The 21,242-nt window shown below is 38.8% G+C and overlaps 4 protein-coding genes across 4 annotated transcripts; all 4 read left to right on the top strand.

Annotated features, from left to right (window-relative positions):
• Positions 1–91: 91 nt before the first annotated feature.
• Positions 92–2,415, top strand: LOC111400737. The gene is made up of 5 exons (XM_023028124.1): positions 92–503; positions 545–597; positions 730–1,475; positions 1,557–1,874; positions 2,190–2,415. The coding sequence occupies exons 1-5, from the start codon at positions 92–94 to the stop codon at positions 2,413–2,415; spliced, it is 1,755 nt and encodes a 584-aa protein (XP_022883892.1).
• Positions 2,416–10,925: 8,510 nt separating this feature from the next.
• Positions 10,926–12,265, top strand: LOC111400736. The gene is made up of 5 exons (XM_023028123.1): positions 10,926–10,944; positions 11,048–11,406; positions 11,481–11,621; positions 11,709–12,055; positions 12,137–12,265. Exons 1-4 carry the CDS (start codon positions 10,926–10,928, stop codon positions 11,937–11,939), a joined length of 750 nt encoding a protein of 249 aa, XP_022883891.1. The 3' UTR covers positions 11,940–12,055; positions 12,137–12,265.
• On the top strand, positions 11,978–12,577 carry LOC111400735 (dormancy-associated protein 2-like). The gene is made up of 2 exons (XM_023028122.1): positions 11,978–12,055; positions 12,137–12,577. The coding sequence occupies exons 1-2, from the start codon at positions 11,978–11,980 to the stop codon at positions 12,575–12,577; spliced, it is 519 nt and encodes a 172-aa protein (XP_022883890.1).
• Positions 12,578–13,354: 777 nt separating this feature from the next.
• On the top strand, positions 13,355–13,940 carry LOC111400733. Its single transcript, XM_023028121.1, has 2 exons — positions 13,355–13,367; positions 13,473–13,940. The coding sequence occupies exon 2, from the start codon at positions 13,488–13,490 to the stop codon at positions 13,938–13,940; it is 453 nt and encodes a 150-aa protein (XP_022883889.1). The 5' UTR covers positions 13,355–13,367; positions 13,473–13,487.
• The last annotated feature ends 7,302 nt before the right edge of the window (positions 13,941–21,242 follow it).

Below are 21,242 nucleotides of genomic sequence, written 5' to 3'. Positions count from 1 at the left end.
TTTGCATGGAAGGTAGGGGATATGCCAGGGATAGACCCAGAAGTAGCTGTCTGATTTGATAGGAAAGAACATCGAGGCCTATGTGGACGATATGGTTGTAAAGAGTAAGAGGGTGGAGGAACACATATCCGACCTAGATGAGGTGTTCGTCATCCTACGAAAATATAAGATGAAGCTCAACCCAGAGAAGTGTGTATTCGGCGTAGTTTCAGGAAAGTTTTTGGGTTTTATGATCACTCATCGGGGGATTGAGGCGAACCCCAACAAGATTCAGGCTCTGGCAGCAATGAAATCACCAAGGACCAAGAAAGAGGTTCAAAAGTTGACAGGCATGGTAGCTGCCTTAAACAGGTTCATGTCCCGAGCAGCAGTCAGGTGCTTCCCCTTCTTCAAAGCCTTCAGGGGGAATCATTACTTTGAATGGAATGAGGAGTGCGAGAAGGCTTTCAAGAGCTCAAGCAGACATTGGAATCTCTTCCTATCCTCACCAAATCCGAGCCCGGGCATACTTTGTATTTATACTTAACCGTATCTCAGAATGCAGCGAGTGGTATCTTGGTGAAAGAGGTTAACAGGGCCCAGCAACCCATTTATTATGTAAGTAAAGTTCTACTTGATGCAGAAACAAGATACACTTCGGCAGAACAACTTGCTCTTGCACTGATAGTGGCAGCACGAAAACTTCGACAATATTTTTAGTCCCATCCTATTGTACTGCTCACCAATCAGCCTCTAAAACACATTCTTCAGAAACCAGACGTCTCAGGAAGATTACTAAGGTGGGCAATTGAACTTGGAGAATTTGACATAGAGTTCAAGCCCCATCTATCTATCAAAGCTCAGGCCTTAGCTGACTTCATTGCAAAACTCACCCCAAGGCCTCGGGGGCCAGATGGTAGCTCGAGCTCGACCATATGTGTGTGGAAAATTTTCGTAGATGGAGCATCAAACTCCTCGAGCTCGGGCACAGGAGTCATAATCATAAGCCTGGACATGCTCATAAACATTCAGTGCGCACTTATGTTCGAATTTGAGGCGACCAATAATGAGGCAGAGTATGAGGCTGTCATCATAGCCATGGATCTCGCCATAAATCTCAAGCTTGAAAATATCAAAATTTACAGTGATTCCCAATCGGTAGTTGGACAAATCGAAGGGATGTTCGATAGGAAGGACGGGAAGATGAGCTTATACTGCTTGAAAGTGCATGATCTCCAGAGAAAGTTCAAGAGTTGTGAAATTGTGAAAATTTCTAGGGCTGAGAATTGTAAGGCCGATGCCTTGTCAAGATTGGTGTTCATGGGAATGGATGGGCTTGACAGGACAGTTCACGTCAATATTGTAACTGAGCCAAGCATCAATCAGACCATAGGCGTCATGGATATTGATAATGAGCTGTCGTGGATGGACCCCATAGTGGACTTCATAGAACATGGCAGTCTTCCAGAAGATCCTCGAGCAGCGAGAAGCATCCGGTCCAAAGCTCCGAGCTATTGCATGATTGAAGGAGTTTTATTTCCCAGGAGCCTCACACTTCCATACCTGTGATGCCTTAGGCCTTCCGAATCATCCCAGGCCCTAGAAAAAGTTCATGAAGGAGTATGTGGGAACCATCAAGGAGCTCGGGCATTAGCCTTCAAGCTCATAAGGTATGGATATTATTGGCCAACCGTGAAGAAAGACGCCCAAGAATATGTCAAGAAGTGTGACAAGTGCCAAAGATTTGGCAATGTCATCCACCCTCCCGCAGAGGACCTCACTAACATTAGTTGCACAGCCCTATTTGAGCAGTGGGAAATTGACATCCTTGGTCCCTTTCCAATAAGTAGGGGACAATTAAAGTTTGTGGCCATGGTTGTAGAGTATTTCACTATGTGGGTGGAGGCCGAGCCTTTAGCAACAATTTAAGAGATGAAGTTGAGAAGTTTCATTTGGAGATCTATCATATGTAGGTTCGAAATACCGAAAGTCCTCATAACTGATAATGGCAGGCAGTTCGATAATGCACAATTTAAAAACTTTTGTTCCAACCTAGGGGTTATCACCGTTTGACATCGGTTTCCCATCCTCAAAGTAATGGTCTCGTCGAAGTGACCAATTGGATTATATTGCAAGACCTCCGTACAAGGATCGGGGAATGCAAAAGGTTCATAGTCTGACGAGTTACCTTCCATACCTTGGACGTATAGAACGTCCCACAGAACTGCTACAGGGGAAACCCCCTTCATGTTGGCTTTTGGTATTGAGGCCACCATCCCTGTTGAAGTCAGGTTGCCCAGCCAAAGGAGGCTCGATCCCGAAGATGCATGGCGCACCACTGAACACCTCGACCTCTTGGAAGAAGTTCGTGATCAGGCAACTTTAAGAATGGCCTCCTACCAAGATAAAACAGCAAATACTTCAATAAAAAAGTGAGGACGTGGAGATTCAGAGCCGGAGACCTTGTGTTAAGAAGGGTCGAAGCAGCGGGTCATGCCCCGGGCAAGCTAGGACCGATTTGGGAAGGGCCCTTTAAAGTCATACGACAACTCCAACGAGGTGCATACAGTTTAAGGGATACATCAGGAAGACCACTTCCAAGACTATAGAACGCCGAGAATTTAAAGATATATTACAAGTAACTTGGTCTTCCAGTTATCAGTAGTCAGGCCTGTACGTCAAGGTTCACGTTTTCAATTCTCAGGCCTGCGTGCCAAGTTTTATTTTTCGGTAGTCAGGCCTGCGTGCCAAGGTTCACGTTTTTAGTCGTCAGCCCTGCATGCCAAGTCTATTTTTAAAGTATAATAAGAATTAAGCTATTCGTCAAAATATGATGTAGCTACAAAAAGTCTTGCGTCGCGTAAGCCATTCAAGCCTTGCCCTATGCAAGCAATCAAAAAGTTTTGCCCCGCGCAAGCAATCAAAAAGCCTTGCCCCGCGCAAGCAATCTAAAAGCCTTGCCCTGAGCAAGCAATTAAAAAGCCTTGCCCGCGCAAGCAATCAAAAAGTATTACCCCGCGCAAGCAATCAAAAAGCATTGCCTTGAGCAAGCACATCAAGTAACATTCCCGATTACACAGTGCCCGATCAATGGTGTGAGGATCTTATAAAAAGGCCATTACTGTCCTCGAGAATCACGCTATAGGTCGATACAATTATGTTGTCATGGAGTCCTCGAGATAAACATGCATATTATGCTCGAGCTCAACTCAATGGCAAAAAATGATTTTACAAATTGAGTCCTCGAGATAATTTGTATACATGCCCGAGCTGAACTCATAATGATTTTACAAATTGACCCCTCGGGATACTTGTGTACATGCTCGAGCTCAACGCATAGTGTTCAAAAATAATTTTACAAATTAAGTCCTCGAGACAATTTGTCTACATGCTCGAGCTCAACACATAATTTCAAAAATGATTTTATAAAATTCAGTCCTCAAGAGTATTATTTATCGAGCATGACAAAAATAAATCTTTGTTGTTGGTGAATAAGTACGTCAAGGCTAGAACTTCACTTAGGCGTCGAGATATTAATACATCTTAGGCGTCGAGCTGTTTAATACATCTTAGGCGGTCGAGTTATTTAATTTGTCTAGGCGTCGTGATATTAATACATCTTAGGCGTCGAGCTATTTTATACATCTTAGGCGTCGAGTTATATAATTAGTCTAGGCGTCGAGCTATGGATTCTCTTAAAGTCAGGCTAGGTCACATCACTTAGTATAGTTCTCAAATGAACTTAAAGCTCGAGCAAACACAAACATAGCCAGAAACGCAAGTCAAGCTTAGGAAGAACACAAAACTGATTAATCAAGTACAAGAGTTGAGTATCCAAAAACAGAAGAAAAACATAAACTAATCTAGGTCCTCGGCTCTTTCTCTCGAGGCCGTGCTTCCTTGCTCTTTCGCCACGTCCTCGCCGTCAATATCGACCTCCGGGTCCTCGACGATTTCCTCGGACTCTGAAAGCTCGAGGTCTTCAGCAACCTCAGGGATGCTCTTTAAATCCTCGGGCTTTGCATTAGGCCTCGACCTCAAAAATGCCAGAGCCTCTTTCAAAGCGTGGAAATACGAGCCCATGGCGTACTCTCCCTTCAGCCCGCTGAACTCTTCAGACGTTTTAAAATCTTCGATCGCAATGCCTCGAGCTTCAGTCAGGCGAGTTTTAAAATCCCTCTTCAAACGCTCGATCTCGAGCTTTAAATCCTTGGCCTCGCCCTTGGCCGCTCCAGCCTCTTCCCGAGCTCTCTGAAGGTCGTTCTTCGCGTCATCGATCTCCCTTTGGAGAAGAAAGCGCTCAACTTCCATGTTAGCTATCCTCTTCTCATGTGCTCGAGAAGTATCCTCGAGCTCAGTAGTTTTCTGTGCCTCGTCTTTTCCCTTTAGAGAGAGGCCTCGGGCAATACTCAGAGTCTACATCATATAAACCCTTAAACGATCACATCATATAAACATAAATTATGCCAAGTAAGTTGAGCGAGCTTACCTTTAGCGTAAGGGTTTCAAGAGCTTTCATGCCCTCGTCAAAGTCGAGGTCCTTTCGATATTTGTCCATGATGCTCGACACCAGGGGACACTAATCAGGATCTTGATTTTGGAATGAAGGCATAGGAGGGACCTCATCCTTGAGGTCAACAACCTCGGGGGTACTCCTTGACCGAAGACGTGACCGAGGAGGGGTAGTTGAAGTTTCATGAGCCATTGGGGATTGTCCCCGGGCAGAAGGTTCGCCTGGCCCACTCCTAATATTCTCGGGGCCTGAATCACGAGCTCTCTTCTTCCCTTTCTTTTGACCCATAGGTCGAGCTTGAGGGCCTTTGACTTTTTGTTCACGGCCTGTTTAAGGGCTAAAGGATCGAAAGTCATCTCTGCAAAAACAAGTCATTGACATGAGCACAATTTTACATTCAAAGACAGATCAATGAGGAAGAAGGCAAAAAGATGATCCTTACCCTCAGTGCTTTTCACATTCACAAGATCGAGAACGTCATCCCCGAGGATGTCATCTATATCATAAACAAGAGGCTGAAAGTTCTCTAACATCACCCTATGCCTTTCTAAAGACTCAAAATAGGCCTGGCCTTCACAAAACCTGGTAGTGTCGGGCAAAACCCACCTAGGACTAAAAGGAAGGTCACTATCCTAAGGTACGACATAAAACCACTTTTATTTCCATCCTTTCAATGAACTGGGCATCCTCAGTAATCTAAAACCTCCTCGAGATGAAAGGTAGGCGAAACAAGTATATTGAGGTAGCTTTTTTAAATCGAAGACCATTCTACAAAGATCGATGTATGGGTCAATTTCTAGGTATCTACAGGCTATAAAAAAATAGGTGAGCATTCTCCACCCATTTGGTACGAGCTGTCCAGGGCTCATGTTGTGCTCGACCAATAAAGCCACAAAAAAGGGGTGCAGAGGCCATCTAAATCCACCCTTTAGCGAGTCCCTAAAAATTACAAACTCTCCATCTCGAGCAAAGGCCATCCTACCCTCTCCCCCTGGCGTCCTAATATCACACTTCGGCATGAGCCCGTGCTCCCTAGCCGTCGATATTGCTAAATGCTCTTTAAACTTACAAGGAACCTCGGGGTACCTAAATGGGGTCGGGATACTTTGTGCCCGAGGTTGGGCATTAATAGGCACGACCATAGGTATGATCGAGCATCCTATGTCCTCGGGAGTACTCCTCGAGGAAGAGGACGAAGACTCAGTACTACTACTACTAGACATCCTGACCAAGGTAAAAAATTGCGTAAAGATTAACTTAAGAACTCGAGGTCTTACCTTAAAGTTGACGCCTAAAAACTCAAAGTTCTGATCCCGATGATTAGCGAGAGAAGTTTACTGAGAGTAAAAAGTGAAAAATGAAATATGGAGAGGCTATTTATAGGCAACAGGAGCGGGTAGTCCAAAAGTCACTACCCTGACCGTCAGATCTGGCCACGTGTCCTATATCCACCCCTACCATTTTTACCGCATTTTCTTATTTAGGGCTTACCTTAGTACACGTCAACCCTTTTGAACACCTGTCTTCAAAAACTTCCTCGAGCTAAAACACCCAAGCTTTTGTTTCAAGCCTCTTTGCATCATATCCTCGAGCAAAGGCTTCGAGCATATGTGCACGGGGGCCAATGATACTGACATTCCGGATAACCTGACCACCATATTATCCCGAGGATTACGCTATCCTTTTATGATATACATGAATGCTCGATCATTTTATCTCGACCACAAATCTTGGATAAACCCGCAAATTCCACATATGGAGTGCTTGAGCATATGCTCAACCCGAGGGTTATTCTCGAGCACTCACTATCTTGCTGCTTTACATATTGCGATTCTTGTGCTTGAGCATTAGTAGTCCTCGAGCATACCCTCCCCTCATAATCTACGATTGTTGACCTTTTAGAACTCCTATGCAATTAGGACTCTAACTCAACCATATACTTGACTCCCGTAAGGATTCTATCCCACATATAATTATGGTATTCGACCAACTCCTTAACTATACAGGACTCCAACAGATAAGGACACCTAGCTAGTTGAGTCCCACTAGGAGAATGTCGCTTACTACTATAAATACAGAACCTTGAGCCATTATTCAGGTATGTTTTTCATTATTCTTCAGTCTATAGCCTCACGCATATAATTCCCTTTCTGACTTAAGCATCGGACGGGGACAAGAACACCACCTCGTTGCCTTTGTTTCAGGTACCGGAAGACTACGATTGTGTTCAATCCGAATCATCAAGCTCGGGAAATATACAAGTATGATTTGGTAGCATCAGATCCTAATAAGAAATAGATTGAGATAAAGGTTTGGGACTGTACTGAACTTTTTTTGAAAGGTCTGAAATCTTAGGTGCAATTTACACCGATTTATCACTTATTCCATGTATGATTTTGTTAAAAATTAGGGGCCCAATTATGTTGCGTTTTAGTTTTAAGTTTTGAGTACATTTTCAATATTATGTTTTGAGTGTCTTTTTTACGATTGCTAAAAATGCGTTTGATTTGTCATTTTGAAAAATTATCTTTTAAAACAGAAAACTAGAAAACATAATTAGTTTGAAATTTTGAAAATTTGGTTTATAACATTTTATTATATGAAATTTGATTATTCAATAAAAATAGAATAATTTTTTGTTAATATATTATCAAGTATTATATACATTTTTAAGTTAGTGATTTTTACAATATTTTTTCTCACTATAAAAGTAAAATAAAACCAAATAATAAATTGCATTCAAAATATGGAAAATTAAAATAAAATTGGAGGGGAGATAATTTTTTTATCCATTTTTAATTTAAATATATTTTTAGAATTTTTATTTAAATCATCATTAAGAGTTTGAACTATTTTTATTTTTGTTTTGTAGAATTTTATATTTTCATTTTTTAGAAATTCTTAATTTTATTTAAAAGCTCGTTTTTTGTGTTTTGAATGTTTTCAGCAATTTCACTCAAAATATCAAATATGTGTTTTGAGTTTTATGTTATAAATTTAACTTGTTTTTGAAAAAGCATTTTCAAAAATATCATATCAAACTCGTTTTCAGTGTTTTGCAAAACTGAAAACTAAAAAAAGCAACCCAAATGCACCTTAGATTTTTAATAATTTTGATAAAATTGACAAAATGTGTGATTGAAAACTAAATAAAATTTGTGAATCTTATAAAATGTGTGAGTGAAAAATGAACTTTTAAAAGATATGGCCAAAGAGGAGGTAAGTCTCTTTTTGCTACCATTATTTTGAAAAAAAATTGAGTTTTGAATAGTAATTTTTTGGATAACGTGTGATTAAAAATTAGGGAATTTTTTTTATTTTTACATGCAAAATATTTTATTATATAAATGTATGGTTGAAATTATATATAAGAAATAAAGAGTTTTTATTTTAAGCTAAGATAAACAGGTGCTAAATGTCATTTGAATTCAACGGTCTTGGATTTGGCCAAACTCTTGACTCGAGTACTTTTTATATTTTTGTTTTTCCTTTCCCAAAATATGAATTGAAAAAAGAAAATATAATTTTAAAAGATGATAATTGCAATAGAAGCTCTAAACCTTTAAAACACTAGCAGACATTCCCCAAACTTTTGATTTGTTGCAGCCGTTAACCTAACATTTTCAAATGTTGCATGTGAGGCCCTTTTTGGACGGTTTTTATCCAAAATTCTGTCGATTGATCAAAATAATGATTTTGACCATATTTTAACATTTTTTTAAAGGGGTAGAAATAGTAATTTTACATTGAAAAATCAAAAAAAGGGAAAAATAAAATTGGTCTATGAATCTCTACGTACTTCCCTAGTTTACTGTTCAATTAGAAAGATAGGTTTTAGAAGAGGAAGAAATGCAATCCTTTCAACGCGTGTTTACCCAACTCTCCTTTAAAACCTACGTCAAAACCCCAAACCTTAGGGTTTTATCCGATTTAACAAAACGTTTTTCCACTGAAAATGGAAGCGGCATTAATAACAATGATAAGAAAGAACCTAATTGGACGGCCCATTTCGATGGGACAGGGTCGTTCGACTCCGATCGATTGGGATGGGATTTGGGTCCGTCCTCGTGGTCTACTAGTCTAACAAAGGAGCACTTTAACAGTGCAGTTGTTGGGCAACAGGTGGAACCTGGTTCGGATTGAGGTCGAACCAGTGGCAGAGGCTCGAGAGAGAATCAAACTGGGAATTGGTATTCGGAGGCTAGGTTGACAGACATGGAGTTGGAGAAGGTTAAGGAGTTAGAGAAAGAGAATCGCATGGGAAAGGCGTTTGTCGATGGTTGGGATGATAGAATGAAGGTTAATGAAAGCAATGACTGAACTGATGAAGCTGTGGTGTTTAAATTCTCATCATTCATTGCTGCTTGCAGTCAATACGTATGGCTTTCTCAACGGATCTCGGAAGAAGCTGTGTACTTGTGCGCCAGATATTGATGGGATGGGATGGGATGGGATGGAAGAGGAATTAGTGGCTGTTGGCCAGTTGACCCGGCCAATTTTTCAAACTGGCCTTTGACCAATGAAAAAAAAAGGCAAAATTATAAAAAATCGTGAAAACAAAAAAAAATGAAGAGAATTCCAATTTTACCCTCACTTGAAAACGAAGGAGAAGCCGAAGGAGACGGGAAAATACTGTAGCACAGTCGACCCAGTCACCGACAAATAAGGAAAAACAGGAGACCCACTTGGCCAAAATCCCTCTGAAGAAGGTAAGAAATGTATACCAAAAAAATCATGTTTATATTTTTATTTTTGGAAAAAAGTATGGTTTTATACATATTTCTTGAGAAATACTTGTGTAAATGTGGAATTTTGGATTGTTATTACTTGGGAAGCAGTGGAGATTGCCGGAAATGGAGTTTTCCGGCGATCTCCTACCGGACAGCAGACAATGGAAATGGCGACTGGGCACGCCGTCTGGGCGCGCCCAGCCGCCCAGACGGCCCAGTTAACTGGGACGTCTCGGCGCCCCTCCCAGTCAACTGGGTTGCCCAGTTGACTGCGCGCCTGTGCCCAACTGGGCACCCGGGCGCCCAGTCAACTGGGAAGCTGGGCCGTCTGTTTTTTTTTCTTTATTTTTTTCGGTAATTATTGAAGTTAATTAAATAATTATTAATGGCTTATGTTGTGTAATTATTTATTTGAATTACTTAATTTGAATGTTTATTATGTATTTAAAATTATTAGTAAATATAAGATGTAAATGTTATATTATTTATCGAATTATTTATTAGTTGCTAATTTAGATTAATTAATTATTTTATATTAAGTAATAGTAAAAAAATGAAAAGAAATAATATAATATTAAATAATTAATATATCTAAAGAATTGAAAAAAATATTTAAACATTTGTAAAATAATAAAAATAAGCAATTAAATTTGAAAAGTAAATTAGCAAAAAAATTTATTTTTTGAAAAGCAATTAAAATAAATTTGTAAATATGAAATAAGCATTATGCGTAAAGAATTAAAATTAGTATTTAAACATTCATTAAAATTAAAAAACTAAATTAAGTGTTAGAAAGATAATTAAAATATTAAAATAAGCATTTCAAAACAAGTGTTACTAAATTTATGTTAAAAAATGAAATATTAAATAAGATATATATAAAGAATTTAAATACATAATTAAACATTTGTAAATAATTAAAATAAGTTTTAAAACTTCATTAAAAATAAATAAGTAAATTAACTGTTAGAAAAAAAAATTAAAATAAGCAATTAAAATATCAAAATAAGTGATAGTAAAATAATTAAAGAAGTTTCAAAACAAGTGTTACTAAATTTATGTTAAAAAATGAAATATTAAATAAGATATATATATTTAAACATTCGTAAAAAATGAAAAAGTATATTAAGTGTTAGAAAAATAATTAAAATATTAAAATAAACGATCAAAATAAGTGTTATTAAAATTATTAAAAGAAATATGAAATAAATTTGTAAATATGAAATAAGCGATATGCTTAAAGAATTAAAATAAGTGTCTAAACATTAAATAAAAATGAAAAAGTTAATTTAGTGTTAGATAAATAATTAAAATAAGCAATTAAAATATTAAAATAAACGATCAAATTAGCAAATTAAGTATATGGAAAATAGTAATTTACGTTCATTTTGTTTATTCTGTTATCGGTTGGTTATTGCATCTAGTAGCAGTGTGTTAGTATATTTTTTTTAATATTTTTGTTTATCGAACGTTATTTGCATAGGGTTCTAATATTTGAAATTTTGCAGGATGGAATATCATCTGGACGACGCTGTCAGACAGATCCCTGGTAAAGTTACCTCGAATTGTAATTTTACCAGGTTCGCTTTGGTATTGAATTTGCTGGACGACGATCACGCAGATATATTACGTCGATCATGCTTATGGCCATTGTATTCGTTGCGTGACGTACTGTGGTCTGGGCAGCTGCTGGATGCCCTATTATGTCACTTGCTGAAGCCAGTTGACGGAGACGCCCTCCATTTTTATCTTGGGGCTAAGGTAGCCACGTTCTCTATATTTGAGTTTGCTCTCGTCACTGGACTGTGATGTACGGATGATGCAGAGGCGAGGGCCTGTGTTTCGAGGAACAGGAGGCTGTTGAACGAATATTTTCATGGACAGACGACGGTTACTCTAGCGCAGCTAGGAGATGCATTAAGGAGATGTAATCGGATGTCTGATAGGTTGAAGTTAAGATTGGTGCTTATCATCGAGAGCATACTCCGGTGTCATTACAAGAAGCCATCGATTGACATTTTTCATTTGGAGGTTGTTGAAGATATTGATGCCTTCAACAACTACCCATGGGGTTGGAGATGTTTTCTTGATACATTACGCGTGTTTAGGAGGGGGTTTTCAATGCCAAAGGGGGATAAGCCCGAGCGCAAGTACGATGCATATGGACTGCCGTTGGCGCTGCAGGTATATGTTTAAGTTAATGAATTACCTACACTTTTTTTATTGAATTCTATACACAATAATTGTAATTGTTTCAAATATGGGTGTACGAGACTGTCCCTATCTTGGCCAGTCGGTATGCGAGGAGAGGAGAGACACACTATCCTCGGATGCATCACTGGCGAGCACAAGACAAGCCGCTTGCCAGACAGTTATCGGCTCTCCTCGACGATCCTGAGGTATGTATTATACAATTGCTATTTATGTTGTACGTCCTTTTACAATCTGAATACATAGTCATTAACTGTGACATATGAAAATGACAGCTTGAAGTTCTCACTGAGTTGGCACCGTCGATCGAGGAGGAGAGTCAGTTTTATATTCGCGAATTGCCTCTTCGTACTGCGCATGACGATCAGATGCCTGAGTCCAGGATGGATCGAGATAGGGTATGTCACTGTGCAGGATTTATTGAATATCGCTTCGATCTTGTAACTAAGTGCCTCACTTGTAATATTTATTTTTTCAGGAGGATTGTTCAGTATTACCTCCGTTGAGGATATCACCTCCACCGAGGAGAGCACGTCCAGCGAGGATGTCACCTCCGCTGAGAAGATCACGTCCAGCTACGCCAGAGGTTCAGATGCCTGAGTCCAGCGTTGATCGAGATAGAGTATGTTACTTAAAAATTATTATTCGATTGTCGTTTTATTGTATTTGTTAGGTTATTCATTTGTAATAGTTATTTTTTCAGGAGGGCCGTCCAGTATCGCCTCCTGCACCTAGTCCCCGTGCTTCGACGATTGATTTGTTCGACCTCCTGATGGAGATGAGAGGAGACATGGCAGAGTTACGGGAGAATGTCGTGACACTACGAGCTGAGTTCGGGGACATGGCACATTTACGATATGATGTCGCGATGTTACGAGCTGGGTTAGGAGACCTCTATGCTGAGGTTGCAGCGATACGGGGTGACATAGCAAGCCTGCGTGGGACGAGCGATTATCGAGATGGAGGAGGTAGCGGAGGGACAGGTCACTATCGGGACGGAGGGGGTGACGGAGCGACTGGTGGCTATCGAGACGGAGGGACTGGCGGTTATCGGGACGGAGGGGGTGACGGAGGGGGGGAGGGGGTCAGATGGGGTATGTTGACTCATCGTGGCCATCAGTTGCTGCATTTGATTCATTTTTAGATGACACGATGGGGATGGAGGAGCGAGAGAGGATACCTGTGGTGGAGGGGGTGCCCGCGCAGGATATACCTGAGGACGTGGAGGGGGTGCCCAAGGAGGAGAGGGTACCGGAGATGGAGGTGGAGGTGGTATCGGAGGTGGGGGTGCCCGTGCAGGGGATACCCGAGGTCGTCGAGGGGGCATCGGAGGTGGAGGTGGAGGTGGTACCCGTGCAGGGGATACCCGGGGATGCCGAGGGGGTACCGGAGGAGGATAGGGTACTGGAGCTGGAGGTGGTATCCGTGCACGGGATACCCGGGGATGTCGAGGGGGCACCGGAGGAGAAGACGCCAGACTCGCCGGTCGTGGTCTTTGTGTCGGAGGAGGTGGTCCCGACAGCGGGCGAGGGGGTCGTCTCGATGGCTGGGGAGATGGAGATTCCCGAGGATCATGAGGAGCGGGTGGTCGACAAGAGGCCAAGGGTGCCATCACAGTACGTTCTTTCTCCCTTTACCGCGGAGGCGAAGAGGAGAAGGTTCGTCGACGGGACGCACCAGAATTTATTCAGGGAGGTGGACCACGCCAAGTGGAAAGCCTTTGAGACAGAGTGGAGAGCACTGCAGCCTGGGTCAGTTTTGTATTTTATGTAATTACTATAGTACGCAATCGCTGACACATGTATACTTCATATAACTAAAAATTCCGTTCTTATTTTTTCAGGGCCAGCCGCACGATTGCTGAGAAGACGATCTCAAATGCTTACAAGTGGTTCCACGACATCACCACTTCGGTGGCTTGGCTCGCCGACGATGTAAGTGAAATGAAAATATTGTTATTTATTACGTACGTTCAAAATCAATTTTTTGAATGAAATTCATAGATTAACTCCTTTCTTTATTGGTGTTTCTTGATGTAGCACATCGACTTGAGCATGGATTTGCTACGGGATCGTGCTGAAAGACATCCAAAATCGTTCAACATTCCTGGCAGACTCATATTGAACACCGAGTTCATCCGTGCCGTTGACATTGAGTACCAGTCGTTCCAGGCTATGGGTAGTGAGTACACGATGCCGGAATATATGATGGAATGGGTCGTAGGGATGTGGCCGAGTGTCGGTGGGAAGCCATGGGATGGCTGTACGCATATGTACGTACCAGTATGTCTGAATCATCACTACATTGCAGTGGAAATCGTATTCGCCGACTCCACGATGTATGTGTACTACCCCGATCATTCATGCCTGACACAAGGCCAGCTCGAGCAAAATCTAGAGTCGCTGTCTGTGATCGTTCCCATGATGGCTAGACGAGCTAACATCACTGTACAAGACAGATTGGCCACCATGCGGAACACGACGACGACGAGGCAACAAATATCGTAAGTGTTTGTAATTTTCTTTCTGTCATTTACATCTTAGTTTCTAACTAAATTTCGATGTACTAATACAACATTGTTTAATTGTAGGGGTGATTGCGGCATTTTCGTCATCAAGTACATAGAATTTTTGAGTGTGGCACATAAGGTTGATGCAATCAACCATTCATGGATACAAAATTGGAGAAATAAACTAGCATGTGATTTATTTGAATTTAATGGGGATCCGTAAATAATTGTACATATTTTTACATTTATTTAAACATTGTACAATTCATTCATTTATTTGTAATTACGAAAAAATTGTAAAATGTTGATTGCATATGTAATATTTAAATATTTATTTTACAATGTAGCCTACCGTATAATGCAGTTTTTAGAAAAAGTTTCGATTTCAAATAATTAACATAAATAATATGCATAACAAATGAATGTAATGAATGAAATATTTGAAAAAAATACTAAATCTAATAATTCGCATAAATAATATGCATAAATAATTAACGTCAATGTTATAAATAATTACATTGCCAATAGTTATTAAAATTACACATCCGTTACATTGTCATGTAGAGGAATCTGACTTGTACAATATCTTCTAGTATGCCCTGTTGCACCGTACCTACTGCACTTACGAGGCTGGGAAAACTCTCCGGTAGATGGTATTCTAGACGTACGTGTACGTCCAGGAGTACGTGGTCCAACTGCTGGTGGCAACAAGTTATTTAGTGGGAGAATGTGGTCGGGCACTTCCCACTCGACTTCATTTGGTACAGGAAATATTGTTTCCGCATATGCTGCTCTCCAATAATCAGTCATGTAATACACACTGCATAAGGTGTGTGGTGGTAATCCTCTATGCATAGCCACTGCCACTGCATGTGTACATGGAAAACTCTCCAACTGAAACCGTCTACACGTGCACGTGTTATCATTCAAGTCCACAATGTATCCGAAATTACGTGCACATCTCACGGAGAAGCGAAATTGATCCAGTGGTTCTACATATACCTTTCTTGCCACATCTAGAGTCTTGAAGAGCTTATCTTCTTGAGCCGGGGTTAGCACACTTGCACAACTCTGTGATTCCTCACGTCGATCATGAAACCACTGTTGTAACTTGTCACGAATGTTCTCAATCATTGCAAGAATTGGTAACTCTCGATCTTTCTTGAATAAAGCGTTAAACGACTCCGCATTGTTCGACGTCATCATGTTGTATCGGCGTCCTGGAAAATGTGATCGTGCCCAATGTTCAATCCCCATCTTTGTTAGATACTCCCATGCAGCATGCGATTTACTGTCTATTTCGACCATGAACTTATCAAACTCTTCAAAACTGTAAGCCTCTGCAGCTCTCCTAAACAACGCAACAACGCCATTGCCTTGATACCTGGTCTTCAAGTTTCCCTGTATATGGTACATACAATAACCATGATGTGCCTCAGGGAAGACTTCGGCGAGACCATTTATTATTGACTGCCCTCGATTGGTTACGAATGCAAGATTTTCGACATCTCCAATTACTTCCCTCAACTTCGTGAAAAACCAACTCATTGCTACATCATTTTCTCCGTCGACTATGCCAAACGCAAGAGAGTAAATTTGGATGTTCGCATCTTGGCATGTTGCAATAATCAACTTGCCCCCGTATCTCGCCTTAAAGGTTGTACCGTCGACTAAGATTAGGGGTCGCATTGCATTTCGAAATCCTCGAACACATTGTCCAAGGGCCATAAAGAAATATTTGAAGTGATTTTCGTCATCCTTCTCAATAAAAAATGCCGACCCAGTATTAATTCTTCCCATGTTATAGCAATACCTGGCCAATGTAAATAAAAATAATCATAATTTAGATAATATATTAAATATTAAATAAATAGAAAAATAAACAATCAATTAAATAATTAATTACATATAAATAAACAATTGAAATTAAATAATTAAAATTTACAATAACAAAGAAATAAACACTTAAACAATGAAATACCTGGCTAATTTAGCATAACTCTCCTCAGCTGAACCCATCAAATCCTCCAATGCACATTCTTTAGCCTTCCAAGCCTTCTGATAGCTCATGACCACCCCGTACTCTCGTCGAATATCATTAATGATGTCCGAAGGTCTGTAAATCGTTCGTGGATCCTGAAACTTGTGCATTATTTCTCGACCAATGAACCATGATCGGGCCTGCCTGTGATCATTTCGACGAATACCCACTTCGCAAATATGTTCCCGTGCATACTTACGGACTACAAAAAATTCATTCGTATCCATCTTAGTCGCTCGCAAACGCCAATGGCAATTGTCGTCAACACAGATAATTGTGTATAACGACTTGTTTGATTTCTTCACTTTAAACTCGAAGTTATGTTTTAAAGCAATCCGGTGCACAGCTTCTTGCAATTCTTTCTTTGATTCGAATAGTTGCTCGACATATACATCTTCATCATCGGGAACCACATGCGAACAATTAGAGGACCGTGTACTCGGTCCGGTCTGTGAGCTCCCACCAGACTCATGTCTCCTACGAGATAAAGCAATCAAATCCTCGTTCGTAAATGCATTTTCATTCTCGTTGTCTTCAACTATCGATGGAATTCTATGCGTAACAGTGTGACCATGGTGAGTAGCAGTGGTCTCGGGAATAACCACATCATCTTCACGAACAATCTGAATTGTATCCCAAACATCATTTACATTACGATTCTCTTCATTTGAAACTTCGTGTTCCCCCTCGTGGACATTCTTCCCCAATAAAGTTACGCAAATAGGAGTCGACTTCCGACCTTGGTTCAATTTAATTAGATGTTTCATTTCCACTTCAGAAGTAACTTTCATAGGTGGAATTGAAATGGTTGAATGCTTATGAAACAAAAATCCCAATTCCATATCGTACTGAGAGGGATCGACGTTAAGCATGTTTTGTAAATCACTGTACATTTCTGCGAACGATGTACTCTTTGTTATAAAAATTGCTTTAACCCCATCTCCTTCACTTGTCCATTTCCATTCCCACTGAGCATTTTCATTCATTTGAAATTCACCAAAGTAACAAATTGGGACACATGCTGATGCCATATCTGCCACAAATTAAAAATAAGGAATTAATATATAATTTTTTAAATTGTTCATTTCATATTTAATTTTATTTAATACTTTAAATAATTCATTGATTATTTTAATTGTTTCAAAAATATTTATTTCAATTAGTATTTAAATATTCATTAATATTTATTTCAACAAATAAATTCTAAAATCTAAAGGGAAAAAAATAAAAAAAAAAGGAAAACAGCCGGCCCAGTTATCTGAGTCGGCTGGAAACATTTGGCCCAACTTTTTTCGTCCGTTTCATCTGAAATTTACGCTTGAATTTTTTATTTTTTCCCTTTTTCAACGAAATAATGTTTAAATATTTATTTTACAGACACCTATAAATTTTTTCTGTAAAATATATGCATACAGAGATGAATTTTTTGTTGTTTTTGCTATAAAAAAATTATAAATCTGTGTTTAAATACTGTAAAATTCATCTGTCTTTCTCAAAATAATTATTTACAGATTCAAACAGTAAATTTAACTAAAACAAAATTCAAAATACGTATTTACACTTACCAATTTCTAGTGCCGACTGTGAGTATTGTTTCTTTCTTTCAACCTTTGATAATTTTGGAAGATTTCAATATTTTAGCAGATGGAAGGAAAAAAATCTTTTTTACTGTATTGGAGAAACTGATAATCAAAACTGATTTTGAAATTTACGTATGGAAGTAACAGAATTTATTTAAACTATTAAGGGTATTATTGTCTTTTAAACAATTGATATACTTTTGTAATTATTAAACATGAATAAGGGTAGAATTGTCTTTTTAATGTCAATAGGCCAATGTGGTGAATACAAAAAAAAATGGTCAAAATGAAAAATTGGTTGTTTGACCAAGCTATTTTAAAAAGTACCCCCGGGATGGAATGGGATGGGGTGGGGTGGGGGTGGGAAGAAGACCAATTTTATTTTTGATTTTAATGTAAAATTACCCTGTCCTTTTAAAAATTGTTAAAATGTGGTCAAAATCATTTTTTTGGTTAACTAATGGAATTTTGGATGAGAATCGTCCAAATGGGCCTCACAAGTAACTATTGGAAAGTTTAGAGGTGACGTCTACAATAAATCAAAAGTTTAGAAAAAGCCTGCTAGTGTTTCAAAGGTTTAGAGTTTCTGCTGCAATTATGCCTTTTAAAAACTATTGGACCTAGTTAAAAAATTAGCCCCTATTTCGAGAAATAGACCTCATATAGTGATTTTTGTTGGAAAAATGAATGATTAAAAAATAGGTAAATTTTTTGAATTTACATGTAAAATTATTTTATTGGAAGAATATATGATTGAAAATAAGTTTGAAGAAAATTAAAATTTCCAATGTACGAGGACATCTTGACTTGACAAAATAAGTTACCCACATTGACTTCATCTAGCTCGGCATGACCAATTGGGTTCAATCAAAAAGACATTGTCATCTTAAATAGGTACAATAGTATAAGTCATGTTGAATTAGGGACGTCGAATTGACTTGTGGGCTTGACGACCCTCGACCAGACTCGCAAATTGCTCAAACCAGCTAGCTCGGACTAAGCCCAATTTTCGGGCAACACCTTGAGCCTGGCAAGCCATACGGGCCCGGGTGTGTCACAAGCTCGTGCACTACCTACAGCAAGCAGCTAGGCATCTATAGTTGTACGAATAAAAAAATGAGCCGGCTTGACAAGGTTCGAACTAAAATGTTCGAGCCAAGCCACAGCATTAATCAAATTTGAATAAACATACTTGTTCAATCATTTTCTTTCTCAATTGATAACATAATTAAATCATTCAATCTTTCTTGTAATATAGGTGATCGGAGATAATGTATGATTAACAAAATTTTGTAAGTACTATAAATATTTGTGATGTCTTCAAATATTGTAGCACTTTAATTGTTCTCGTTGCTTCACTTGGTATATAGTACATCAAGACATGTAACATAGAACATGAATCATCTACGTGAATGCTTGAATGTCCATTATGTTCCAAATACTTCTCAAGGTTTCAACAAATTGAAAAAAGTTGCACACCTTAACATCTCTAAATTTAACGAAAATTGAAATATCTTTTCATATAGTTTAACTTGTTCTTTAATTAATTATAAAAAGGAGATTTTAACTCTAAAAAATTCTTCAGCCTATTGTTTTAACTCATTACCATTACTTTCATCAAATTGCTTCTATCCTCGAAGTATACATTTTTCTTAGAATACAGTTTTAATTTCCATTGTACTTGCCTTTTTTATCATTTCATCCATGACAATAACAAATTCAATTTGTCTATAATTTTCGAGAAATGAAACATTTCCTTGTAAGAGGTCGATACCACTATTAATATCAATATTTTTTTAGGGATAATTATAGTAGAGGTCCCAAAATTTTAAAACATTAGCAGACTTTTTTCAAACTTTTGATTTGTTGCAATCATCATCCCAAAACCTTTCGAAATGTTGTGGCGGAAGCCCTTTTATATGGTTTTCATCCATAATTTCGTTAGTTGATCAAAAACTTGAGTTTGACCACATTTTTAATATTCTTATAAAGGACAAAATAGTAACTTTCAATTTACGAAATTAAATATTACATGATTAATTAATTAATTAAAAAAAGGAAAAAAAAGGGAGAAAAACCCTGTATCTTCTTCCCCCAACCTATCCTTTCCAAACACCCATTTCTGCCACATCCTCAGCCGTCGCCATAGCAGCCGAGGGCCTTCCGTCCACACATATCTTCCTTTTTGGACGCCATTCTTTTCCCACTACCTCCTACAATGGCGAACAAAACCTTAACCCCAGCCCTAGCTTTTTCTACTCCATCTATCATGGCACCACCAACAGTAGCCGCATCTCTTCCGCTAGATATTCCCGATACTCGCTGTCTTCTTTCTTTTACAACGCCAGAATCACTATTGTCCTGATACCATCCGATGTCTTCCTTCTAGAACTTGGTGGAACTTCGATTGTCACTATTCTCACCGTTGGCCTCATGATAGCCTGTATCTTTGATTCTATCAATTTTAACCCTGATTCGTTCTTCATAGTCTGGTTTACCCTATTTTTTACTCAAATAACCTTCTTCTTTAGCTCCTTCCTCTCCCTCACATTCAATTCCATCTCCCTCGCTCTCCTTGTTGCTTTAACTTAAGCGTTGGCCAAGTTAGGATGAAGGTGGATGTGTAGGTGGCGGTGGTCGGGTAGACTTTGGATTTGAGGTGGAGATGGGTGACACGAGAGGAAGAATATGACAGTGTGTGTGTGTATTTTTTTTTATTTCTGATTTATTTATTCAATTAATGTTATAAATAGAAAGTGACTTTTTTACCCCTTTTCAAAATATTAAAACTGTGGTCAAAGTTAAAATTTTGGTCAACTAACTGGATTATGGATGGAAACCATCCAAAAGGGCTTCCGTCGCAACGTTTCAAAAGGTTTGGGGTAATGGTTGCAACAAATTAAAAGTTTGAAAAAAGTCTACTAAATTTTTAAAGGTTTGCTGCAATTATCCCTATTTTTTATTTAAAGAAATTTACTCATACTATTGTCTGTATACAACAATCTGTACTAGATTACCATGTTAAGCAAGAACTCAAAATTCTGAAGTTCATATCGCTACGAACTCGATTTCACTTTTTGTTTTTGGATATTCATTAATTACAGTCAACTGTCTTTTATTTTAAACAAATAAATTGGATACTGCCTATGTGATGAACAAGTTGAGTAGAATTTAGAAATTGCTGTAACATGAGTTTAAGAAATCCCAAGCTGTTTTCCCCTTTTGTTCTATTTGAAATGAGCCTAATTTTCTAAGGAAAAGAAATTCCCACAATGAAAAATATTATTAAGATTTATTTACAAATGAAATGAAATTGCTCTAATTTATCGAGTTTTTAACAAAAAGTTGTAATAAACGTAATTTACCCAAAAAAAATAAAAAATAAAAAACGAACAAATGAATGAAAGAAGTTAAGTTTGAGGCCCTCTCTAATGTTGGGCTTGAGGCATAGATCTCGCTTGTCTCTATGCAAAATCGGCCATGTGCTGAACCCATGAGCCACAAGTATTGGTCCCACCAACTCGACACGGCAATTTGGACTCAGTCCAATGGACAAGGTCAGCTCAACTACGAAGAATAATGAGTCATGCTGACCCCATAAGCCACCCATAGTGGACCCACTAAGCTCGGCACGGCCACTTGTTCTCAAATTTCAAATTGGAGCTAGGATCCTTCATTT

Source organism: Olea europaea, chromosome 10, assembly GCF_002742605.1.
Source record: "Olea europaea var. sylvestris chromosome 10, O_europaea_v1, whole genome shotgun sequence".
In the NCBI taxonomy this organism is placed as follows: Eukaryota; Viridiplantae; Streptophyta; class Magnoliopsida; order Lamiales; family Oleaceae; genus Olea; species Olea europaea.
This window is presented reverse-complemented; position numbering and strand designations above follow the sequence as displayed.